Genomic DNA, 11,814 nt, shown 5'->3' with positions numbered 1-11,814 from the left:
CATATTTTCATCTATATTTTCAATTAAATCTCTTGCTTGATATCAGGTTGTCTATAATTTAATTATTCTGATATTCTGAGTTCTGAAGAACATTTTTAATATGATATTTAAATATTCATCTTATGTGTATCATTCCAAATATTATTTCCCAAGTTCCTAATTATTTTTTTATAAATATGTTATTTAATGCACTAATCATAATGATATATAAAATAATAATACTGAAAAAACGAAGTTTTTGAATTAAGACAAATTTGATTCAAAAGTCATTATTTATGAATATGTCGTGGTATATGAAATCATAATAAATTATTAAACATTCTATTTGCAATAAATGTGCAAATATCCAATGAATAATTTAATTTGGAATGGCACAACGCTCGCTTAATTTTTATTAGATCCAAATCAGGCGCGTGTTGAGAATTGATTCAATTTAAATGATAAATTATTGCAATATTCTTTGATTTACGAGTTTATAATTTAAAGCATTTGAAAATTGCTCCAAAATATAAATACCTTTCATACGAAATACAACCTTGTTCTTAACAATACCTTTGATTTAAGGGATTAGAGCTTTATCAAATCATACCTTACGATCAAACTAAAATATGTAGATTAATAAAATTGGTAATCACAATTCAAAAATCGATTATTAAATGAGACAACAACAAAATAAAGTCAAGAAACGGATAGAAATTTTAATTTATGTATCAAAATAATTTAATCGCGAATATCGACGACATGAAAATTATATCATGTATTAGTAGATAAATCTAGTTTAATTTCGAAGAAATTTTTCGTTAGATATATATTATATCTAATATATATGTGAGTATATAAAGTTTCGAAATATACGTTCTGTTTTCACTAATAATATTATTTATTGAATTTATACAAATTGGTTTGGCCTACGATGATTATTGCCATTGTTTGATAAATTGGCATGCAAATAGATGATGATTTCGTTTACGTTCATCTTCAATTATTTACATGGACAATACGAAATTATTATTTGTTATCAGGTATTATTTTTTATATCATTTGGAAAATATTATATGAAAACGCATCGAAGAATCTTGTTTAGAGAGGCTCTTAAGACATTAATTTCAAAATTAATAGTTTGATGATTTTCAAAGAACTTAATAAAAACTTGATTATAAACACAAATCATTTTTTGCGAAGAAAAAAAACATAAGCAAAAAACTTTTTTAAAAGCAAAAATCTGAATTATCAATGCAACACACAAAGTAAAACCTTAAAAAGCAATTTCAATTATATACGTTATAATTAAGACAATTTCTATATTCTTATTTTATAAAAATTAAGATTTTTGGTTAGTCTCTCTCACCTCTACGTAGCATAAATTAATAGCAATCGTGTAGATGAATCAATAATGAATTTTAATTATATATTCAAATATTTAGTATTAAATATATATAATTCAAATTTTAATGAAAATTTGGCAAGTAGGAAATATTCACAGAAATGTTTAAAAGAAGAAATATACAGTGCAACCATACATAGATGATTTAAAAGATTCATATAAGTCCAAAATGTAACGTTTCATGGTGTATTCGAGTGCATTCATTATTATTCTTATTTTTTTTCATTTACTCTATAACTATTTTACTATCGATTGTCATTTTACTAATCTTTAATGATCTTTGATTCGATTACATATAGTAATTAATATCATTTTTAGTCAATTTTTCGACATTGCTTCCCAATTAAAAATATTATGGATTTCTGCTATCTTATATTTATATGTACCAAGCCATTATAGAGGTTGGAGCAAATTAGTTCCAAGTTAGATTAAGTGTGTCATGATTTTATATCCAAAAACAAAAAAAAGTGTACAAAAAAGTCGATGTCTAATAAAATCATCGTTGAATTACAAAGTATTGAATAATTAAATACACTTAATTATTTATGGAAATGCTCTCCAGGAGTTACCACCATTAATGAATTCATTTTACCACCAGTTATAGCAAATTAATAAATAGAAAATGATACCTATTTTTTTAAACTTATACCTTATGATGTATCGATGATTACAAAATTCACACAAATAACTAAAAACTCACTTACTTGATAAAAGCGAAATGCCAACAGTGTGGTAAATCAAGACATCAGGTCCGCTTTTAAATTAATCCCTACTATGACCATACCACCATACCAAATACCACCGCGGTAGTAGGGATCGAAAGAAACTGAAAGTTCATCCGTAATTGGTTTCGTTATTAATATTCATATTTATTATATCAACAAATCTCAGATTATTTAATATTTTAGTCAAGTCAAATCAATATTTACTCATCAATATCTTAAATTCGAGTAAAATTCATGAACACAGATTTATTATACAAACTTCTATAATTGCCGATTGACAATATGACCGAACATTTTGTGCTAAACGTTTTTATATTTTCTTAATTAACTTCTTGTATGGTAAGTTATAGTAATCGCAATGAAAATCTAAAATGAAAATTTTTATATATCTTTACGTTTCAGAGGTTTTTGAACATTGTGGCATACCTTGAAAAAAATGGATGTATGTGTGTGTGTGCGCGGATACAATTTTTGACGACAATTTCAAGAACACGAATCAACCGATTTCGACTCAACCGACGTGCTAATTAGTTTTTGGCAAAGGCAGGTCTAACCGTTCCTAAGATACGGGGTAAAAAGTGCCAAAAATGGTAACTCAGTTTTTAAGAAAACTGGGCTTCCGATTTTAATAATTTAAAAAACAATTTACTTATATCGACATTTTTTTTTGAAATTGCGGTTTCGGAGATTTAATAAAAAAAAAGTTTAAAAAAATGCCTTTTGGCGGTCAAAAATATTCATTATACATATGCACATCAAATTATCAGATAATTTTTGGAGATTTTAATAATATGTATAAATTTTATTTACATTTCTCTGTGTTCCGTAACATCGTTTGTATGTTGGACGGCGATGCAGCGCTTACGCGCTTCGATATTTCATCCTATGCAGCTTTTTAGTGATACAATTATGAATCTTTTCTATATCAGAATTGCGGGTTTTTAGTAAGATATTTTTTATTTGATTATATGTAATACTTTTTCATCTATATTATATCTTATATTTTTCGTTATTTATATATGTATTTTTCGCTTATGAGTCTTGTTTTAAAATTCGATCTAATTTTCTTCATAATTAATTTGAAATAATTAGCACATGTTCGTTTCTTTCTATAACTTTGTTTATTTACCTATTAATTTTCGAAAAATGGGAAACCCGGGACAAAAGATTTAAACCCTGGACAGAAGATGGAATTCCGGGACTGTCCCAGTCAAACCTGGACTTTTGTATAAAACAACATCAAGTTTTTTGGAAATGTTTATTTTTACTTTTGATATTTCATCTTTCGAATTCAACTCATCTTTCGCCATCGGTGTTTATTAACGTTAATAGTATTAAACTGTATTAAATCCTTGTTATTATGATTACTCACCTTATGTTCAAGAAATAAATCATTCATGGTAAAATAGATATGCTCATGCTATTTTTTTTTTTGCATTCTGCTATTACATTTACGAAGATATTTATATCTATTATTAATTAATAGATAAAGCAGATGCACTGGCTTGATTTTATCGTTAACAATCATGTCATTTGTTTTAAAGTGTTGGTATTGAAAACGTTAAACATTTTTTTATGTTGGCAGTATTGGGCAAGGTTCGTGCCCAAGATAAATTTAACTGCATAAAAATAATTACCGGCTTGCGTCAAAATCAAACCATGCTTCCTCAATGACAGTTGTTAAAATAGGTTAAAGAAAATTATTAACTCATGTTAAGTTTAAATGAAATGTGATTTGTTATTTAATTGACGTTGTTAAATGTTTTGTTACATAGTTATATAACATTAAGACATTTATAAGAAATAAGTGTATTTTGATCATTAAGGCATTAGAAGGGCATAAAGATTTGGCAATTTGTTGATATTCAAATAACACAAAGTATTTACAAAATGGAAATAAAAGACAGCCCGGTTTGCCAATCAGTACCAATGGAAATTTCAGAAAACATGAGTTTTCTTGCTTTTGCTACTCAAAGGCAAAAAGAAATAATAGCGATGGAAAATTCAATATCGAATCCATCTACAACAAAGCTTATTTTTCAAAAACTGCCACCTCAAATGCGCCGCAGAGTAATGAGTCATAATTCTAAAAGATTGCCAATTAGATTACGAGAAGGTCACATGAACCAATTAGCTAAGAGTGGATTACCACCGCCAAGTAAAAGACCTTCAAGATGCTACAGACGCAGACCAAAAAATCTTGTTCTAGAATATAGAAGGCGACAGAAAACTAAGCAATGGTTAGAGACACATATTTGGCATGCCAAAAGATTCCACATGGTAGAAAGATGGGGCTTTAAGCTTCCTGAAACTTCATGTGATAAATCATTCAGAGCTGCTTTTCGTGCCACAAATGCTCATTGTTTACTACAAGATATATCTTATTATACGTGCTTTGAATTGTTTGGTCAAAGAGATTATTTACTATCTAAATTAAAAACTATAACAAATTCAAATTTTGGTTTAACTTTTGGTGCCAAAGCATTTGCAAAGGGTAATAGAGAAGGGTGTGTTGAAATCGTACATAATGAACATCCATATAAAGCTATTGGTAAAGTTCAGTTTATGTGGAATCCAATTTCTGATGGTTGTCCACAAAAGTTATGGATTTTTGCTCATCCCTCATTTTCTAGTGAACTTTCAGAACTGATTTTAAAATTATTCAATCTAACTATAGTCCAAAATATTAATGAAAATATAATTGATACTGAGTATTGTCACAACGATGGTACTAGATTAACAATAATTAGAGCTTTAAATAGATTTACTTTAACAGGCCCTTTATCTAATGCTGTTTTAAAAGATACACTCCAGGAAATTGGAAATCCATTAGAACACTGCATTAAGAATAATTGGGCTAATGAATATTTTAATGACAATGAAACAACTGAAATTTGTGAAAAGCAAACTCTAATTTGGAATTCTATAAAAGAAGTTTCCACACCTTCTGAATTAGGTTCTCACATGGTTTTAGGATTGATTATTCTAGATCCACGAACTCTAGACCGCACAAAACGAACAAAAGCTACTCCTGGTAGTAATACTATTGATGAATTTGAAATACCAACTGATTTATGTGAAAGCCCGCTTTGGGATTCTCGAATAAGAGAAAGGATTAAAAATGATATGATGTCTAATGGGGAAATATGTAAAATGAAAAGCAAGTTAAATTTAGTTCCAGGAGAAAATGGGGTAGTTGGTAAACACTTGCAAACTATACCAATAATACTTATTCAAAAACCAAGTATTACATGTTCTAAGCTAGGATATGGATCAGGTTGGGACATAATAGTTCCACCGAATTATGCAATGCCTTTATGGATTTCACTTATTAATCATGGAGCAAGAGTTGGTGGATTACGAGAGAGTAGAAGCATATGTTTTGAATCACAGCAACACTATTTATTTCCTGATACTGAAGCGGGTAAAAATGAAGCCGAAAGGATAAGTGCAGAGCTAAGAAAAAAGTATTTCAGATTACCACCTTCTAAAAGAGTTAATTATGTAAAAATTGGTATCAATAGTCCCTTCAAATGCCATTGGGATTTACTTATTAATGAATGGGCCGGGATAGAACATGAATACTTCCAAGTTTTGAGGGATAAGCAGTTGTTAAATGATTTACAGGTTACTTTGCTTTACTTATTTACAAAAAAAATTACAAAAATATGAAGATAATTTAGATGTTAATAATTCTTTTCTTTGCAGATGTTTCTTGAAAAAAAATTTTCAATTAAAAATCTAGATGCTAACTCAAATTTTTTAATACCAGTTCATTTAACAATGGTTAAAAAAGGATTATGCAAAGATTTTTCAATAATTTGCCTTCCCAAAATTAGTGATTTGAAACTATATAAGCTAAAAGAATATGGGAAAATACCAATTGAAAAAGTACATTTAGATGAAAACAGGGACAAAAGACGTCTGGAACGACGTTTGCATTTAGCAATGTTGAAAAAATTAAAACGAAAACGACTGTTGATTAGGAAATCAATTCAGGAGAATTATAATGGAGATTTGAAGGTATTTACAATTATTTTTATTATCATACCCTTATTTTGAATTTAAAAATAATTAAAATGATTTGAAGTTAAGATGCCAATACTCCCAGTGCTACAATATTTTCAAGTTTCTATTCTTCTTGTTTGCAATAATACATTTTCAGTCATTTTACAAAGTAAATTTAATTCCTACTGTTTATAGGATTATGGAAAGTTGTTACAAAAACAAACTGAATGTAAAACAAAATTCAGCAGCGAGTCTTTAGTTAAAACACAATTAGAAAAAATGAAAGAATTGTGGTTACCAGAAAAAATATCCACTGTTCGAAATCAGTGTTCTAGAGAAGTCATGGGGTATGTCACACAAGGTGGTTTTAGTTTTACTCAGCATGCTGGCTTGTGTTTAGGGTTTGTTACATTAAGATCTTTGATTCAATTGCGTTCTTTATTTAGTAATAATATAGTTTTAGTTAGAAATACAACATCTAGGAAATATTCATTTGCATCTATTAATGTTATCACATGAGGAATGTTTTTTTTTTTTTTTGTATATTTTTAATCTAAAGTACACATTCATTTCAATTATAAGAAAGAAAAATATTTATTTTATATTTTAGTCAAAATATAAATTTTTATAATATAAAACCGCTTTATTTACTTGGTTTTTCCATCTTCATCTTTCCTTACCGAATCAGAAAAATTATAAAGATTAACATACGTATGTGAAAACAACACACATATGTTGTAAAGTCTATTACATAAATGTTTTTATTATATTTTATTCATACATAACTGAAGGCCACTTAAATAGTGAAGACTTTTTTTTTAATTGAATAATATTTCTTTTAGTAATTAAACAACGTTATATAGATTCATATATTCAACAAATAATTATATTTTTTTAATAATTTATTATACATCATAACAAAATTTAAATTATAAATATTTATCAATTAGTTGTTCTCTTTGTTGAAGCATTCAGATATGTAATATATTACTTTATATTATTTATATACATACACATTTTATATATTATACATATATATATATATATATATATATATATATATATATATATGTTATATAAATGTATTTCTAAGCAAGATTTCATACTTTGAATCTAAGAAGGTATGAGTTATATTTGATGATAAATGATTTTGCTCACAAGTGAATCGATTTTTATATTCATGAAATAAATTATAAACTTCACTTTGAAGAAAACATTCCTTTTTAAAACTTCAATACTATTATATGAGTTAATCCAACAATTAAACCTAAATAACGATCAAACATAACCTTTGTCAAAATAACCTAATACGGAACTCCTAGAGTTCGATTTTAATTTAATATTTATTCAGGTATTTATAGTTTTTTACTTAAATATTGAACGACATCAGTCCAACGGTGTTCTTTAGCGAGTTCTAGTGGCGTGACACCGTCCTGATTACATATAGTCGGGTCGCAACCAGCTGCTATCAGCAGTTTTACCACTGTCAGGTGGCCGAAGAGGCATGCGCCGTGCAGGGCGGTCTCACCATTCTGAAATGGTGAGTTTAAACTAAACTAAAATTTATTCTTTTTATAGTAACTTCAATGGACATTGGTGCAAGTTAGTTTTGGGGTTTGGGGTTCGAACATAATTGTGTTTGTGAAGAATATCCATACATATGTGGAACTTCTGAAGTAGAGGATTATAATTAAAAATACTTGGGAAGAAAACCATTTGTTTTACTATTTTTTACATTCGAGAGGGTAGAGATTTTTATTGTTTGCATCCGAATTTTACAAAAATATTTTTATTAAAGAATATGGTTTTATCACACAGATAGGCTAAAATTACCTATTAATAGTATTCAGCGAGAAAAGTTTGGGTACAGCAACTTAAAGAGCAATTAACACTTATCATATTTTATTTGCTTTATTCGTAGTCCGAAAAAATATATATCTGATATAATAATTACCGGTAGTAGCCCTAAATTTGGTTTGTACTTTAAGAGTTCCTCGACAACCGCGAAATGACCCTTATGAGCCGCCTTAAACAATGCAGTGGCCCCATCCTGTAAAAGATGTAAAGTGAAAGTTTAGGATTTAAAAGTTGGAGATTTGCAAAATTGTATTAAATTCAGCCTACGTTATAATTCTTTTATAAATCGCAAAATTTTCTAAAACAACCACTGTATGGTGATATACAACATAAGATAATTAATAAAGTGCAAATTAATACAAATACAAATTAAGATAATTAGTAAAGTGCTTATACAAGCTATTGTATATTTCTATTTTATGGGTATTTGCGTGTATGAAATGAAATTGTTTATCAAATTTCAATTAGTCTTTCGCTAGAAATATTAAGAATAATTAGTTTATAAGATAAGATATTTTATAAAACCTCATAGAAAGTCATTACAATTTTCAATTATTTTTCTGTTGTGCATGAAGAAAAGAAAATATAATAAAACATTATTACAAAATTTCATTTTGAATAATTTATATTTCAACTTCTTCATATAAAGGTGAAATCGAATCTTTGTTTGAAGTTTTAGTAAGATTTTCTTTCGAACGGCTATGAATATGGAAAATCATTAAACTGAGTTCTATTATTGTGAATTTAATTAATTAAATCACCAACTAGCCTTGAATAATAGTTATCGATGGTTTCGTCAGATCGATATCACTGCCGAAAAAGTATATTTATATATCCATAATCTACATTTGTTATTATGAGCGAAAGAAAATTAAATTAATGTTTCATTTTCTTTACTTATTGTAAAATTACCGCTTCTATACTGATGGTTATCTTTACAGATTTTTCTATACTTATATTTTCTTATCTTTTAATGGAATTTTGCAGTCATAACTTGTAAATAAAATGTATTTAAATTTTTATTATATCAATATCGGTTGGTAATTTAGTAGATAACTGAAAGATCCATTTTCGAAGTAAATCTTTCTCTAGTAGAAGTTTAATTTAATATTGGAAAACAACTTGGACGACATTTATTATTAAAATTAGTGTTTAAAATCACTTCTATATTTTCTTACATGTCTAGTTGCATTAACATCCGCTCCCTCTTTAAGTAACAATCTCACAACGTGATCGTGTCCGCATTGACTGGCGATCCAGAGCGCGGTTGCGCCGTCAGACCTCTGGGCCTCGGCCCTTGCGCGGCCCGCAAGTAATAGCGCCACGGTCGATGCATGCCCATTTTGAGCCGCCACGAACAACGGGGTTGCCCCATCCTAATGGAATAGATTGAATTAATATCTATCATAACTGTAATTTTTAAGTTAGTGGGGAGATGGGTACGGTTGTGCCAGGGTACGATAGTGACAGTCGTCATAACAGCTATACTGATTTTGAGAAAGGGTCCAAAGGGAAAGATTTTTTTTATTTCACTTTATTTTAGCAATCAGAAATACAAAAATAATTTCTATGAGCTAAACTGTACATTTAAATAAGTATGGTATTATATAAGATAATCCAGTGATATATCTTACTTAGTTTACATAAAATCGAATGGCCATATCCTTTTCAGTCTTCTATTATCATGCGGTAGTAAGATGTCTGCAACTATTGGGTTTGGGTGGATCTCTAATTTATTTCTATGGATTAAGGCACGCTCTTGTATTGTTTGCCGGACTGTTAACATTTTCAGGTCATTGTGTATTGTAAAGTTTGTCTAGTACCATGGTGCGTTTAGAATTGATCTTAGAATTTTATTTTGCATTCTTTCTATTATTGCAATATTTGATTTTGAAGCAGTGCCCCATAACTCTACGCCATACATCCAAATTGGTTTCATTACACACTTATACAATAGTAATTTGTTCTCTGCAGATAATTTAGAGTTTCGGTTTATTAGCCAAAGGGAAAGATGTAGTAAGTTTGTTCGAAGAAGTTCCTATTGTTGCTTTCAGTCAGCGCCCTACGTTAACATTAACTGTAGACCGATGCTTCTAAAGAGTCAAAAGTAGGTTTTTCCGATTGATTTCTTTTAATTATAACTGTTGCTTGTATACAGATAGATCACTTTATTTGCTATTTTGCTGCAAGTTGAACATCAGTCGTTAATAACCAGCAAATACCGGTAATTATAACGTTGGATACGGTTGTGACAAGTGACATGTATTTCTTGTCCTTTTCAGGTGAAGATAGGATGATATGTTCTCAAAAATGCGATTTGCGATTTTGATCAAACTTGACACACAATGTTACTATACTTTACCAAGATTATGACCAAAATTTAAAGTTTGAACATTTAATAGTTTCTGAGATGTGCGAGGTTGATGGGTGGCTGGCTCCGCGCTCAATACTAGTATTGAAACAGATTGTACGTTTTCAAAAATGCATAATTTCATTTTGATGAAACTTGACACAGATTGTCACTTCACTTTACCAAGATTGTGACCAAAGTTTAAGGTTGGATCGTTCAATAAATTCTGAGATATGCGAGGTTGATGGGTGGCTCGCTCCGCTCTCAATACTAGTATTAAAACAGATGGTATGTTCTCAAAAATGCAATTTACGATTTTGATGAAACTTGACTCAATCTGTTACTATACTTTACCAAGATTGTGACCAAAATTTAAAGTTGGATCGTTCAATAGTTTCTGAGATATGCGAGATCGATGGGTGGCTTGCTCCGAGCTCAATACTAACATTTAAACAGATGGTATGTTATCAAAAATGCGATCTGCAATTTTGATGAAACTTGGTACACATTGTCACTATACTTTACCAAGATTGTGACCAAAGTTTAAAGTTGGATCGTTCAATAGTTTCTGAGATATGCGAGGTTGACGGGTGGCTCGCTCCGCTCTCAATACTAGTATTGATTGATAGATTGTACGTTTTCAAAAATGCATAATTCCATTTTGATGAAACTTGACACAGATTGTCACTATACTTTACCAAGGTTGTGACCAAAATTTAAAGTTGGAACATTCAATAGTTTCTGAGATATGCGAGGTTGATGGGTGGCTGGCTCCGCGATCAATACTAGTATTTAAACAGATGGTATGTTCTCAAAATTTATTTTTTTAAAAACTATATTATATAAACTTACGGTCATAGCGGCGTGGACATTGGCGCCCATGCATAGTAACTCTTTGACGACGTGCAAATGACCGCATTGGCTGGCTACGAAGAGAGGCGTACCTCCATCCTGCAGAAAAATAATTATTTTATTATCATGCATTAATTTGGACATCAATTATATTGAAAAAGCTTTCTAAATTGAAGTAATATTTTTATTTTCAAATTATGTTTTTGTTCAAATGGTGAACTTCTAATAACGAATATAGGAATCTTATCATTTTCATCTCGATTCTCAACCAGTTTCATCAACTAATTAATAATCCAAGTTTTTGGATTTGTCCGTGGTTTGAGTGCCTAATAAATTTTTATGTAGATGAATAATAACTTACTATGCTAGGGCAATCAATAGGTGAGCCGGCCTCGATTAAAACTTTTGCAACCTCTAAATAACCACCTTGAGCTGCGAAGAATAATGCAGTTGTACCAGTCTATATAAAAATGGCATACAATTAGTTAAACTGCAAATTTTTAATTATAGAGAAAAATACTCTATAATCACAAATGTTTCCATTTTTTCAAAATTTTTAATAAATGAATTAATTAAGTAATAAAGTATGCGTTAGTTGTGATTCAAATAAGTAATAAACAAAAGAATTTTTATATGAA

The 11,814-nt window shown here is 29.2% G+C and overlaps 2 protein-coding genes across 2 annotated transcripts; one reads left to right on the top strand and one right to left on the bottom strand.

Moving 5' to 3' along the window:
* Window positions 1-3,781: 3,781 nt before the first annotated feature.
* Window positions 3,782-6,636, top strand: LOC113380210 (ribonucleases P/MRP protein subunit POP1-like). The gene is made up of 3 exons (XM_026619599.1): window positions 3,782-5,736; window positions 5,818-6,132; window positions 6,313-6,636. The coding sequence occupies exons 1-3, from the start codon at window positions 4,000-4,002 to the stop codon at window positions 6,634-6,636; spliced, it is 2,376 nt and encodes a 791-aa protein (XP_026475384.1). The 5' UTR covers window positions 3,782-3,999.
* Window positions 6,637-7,472: 836 nt separating this feature from the next.
* Window positions 7,473-11,636, bottom strand: LOC113380211 (ankyrin repeat domain-containing protein 29-like; the record flags this gene model as incomplete). Its single annotated transcript, XM_026619600.1, has 5 exons — window positions 7,473-7,649; window positions 8,072-8,167; window positions 9,153-9,350; window positions 11,177-11,275; window positions 11,538-11,636. Coding segments are annotated over 5 exons (669 nt in total), but the record flags the coding sequence as incomplete, so codon positions are not given.
* Window positions 11,637-11,814: the final 178 nt, after the last annotated feature.

The sequence above is a fragment of the Ctenocephalides felis genome, unplaced genomic scaffold (assembly GCF_003426905.1).
Source record: "Ctenocephalides felis isolate EL2017-DRISC unplaced genomic scaffold, ASM342690v1 CF-g0.4_SCAFFOLD_01941, whole genome shotgun sequence".
In the NCBI taxonomy this organism is placed as follows: Eukaryota; Metazoa; Arthropoda; class Insecta; order Siphonaptera; family Pulicidae; genus Ctenocephalides; species Ctenocephalides felis.
Note: the sequence above shows the minus strand (reverse complement) of the source record. Positions and strands in the feature narration are given on the sequence as shown.

Coding starts and splice junctions, on each gene's coding strand:
- LOC113380210 (XM_026619599.1), top strand. CDS start 4,000: ATGGAAATAAAAGACAGCCCGGTTTGCCAATCAGTACCAATGGAAATT. Junction 5,737..5,817: donor AGTTGTTAAATGATTTACAG/GTTACTTTGCTT, acceptor TTTTCTTTGCAG/ATGTTTCTTGAAAAAAAATT. Junction 6,133..6,312: donor ATTATAATGGAGATTTGAAG/GTATTTACAATT, acceptor TACTGTTTATAG/GATTATGGAAAGTTGTTACA.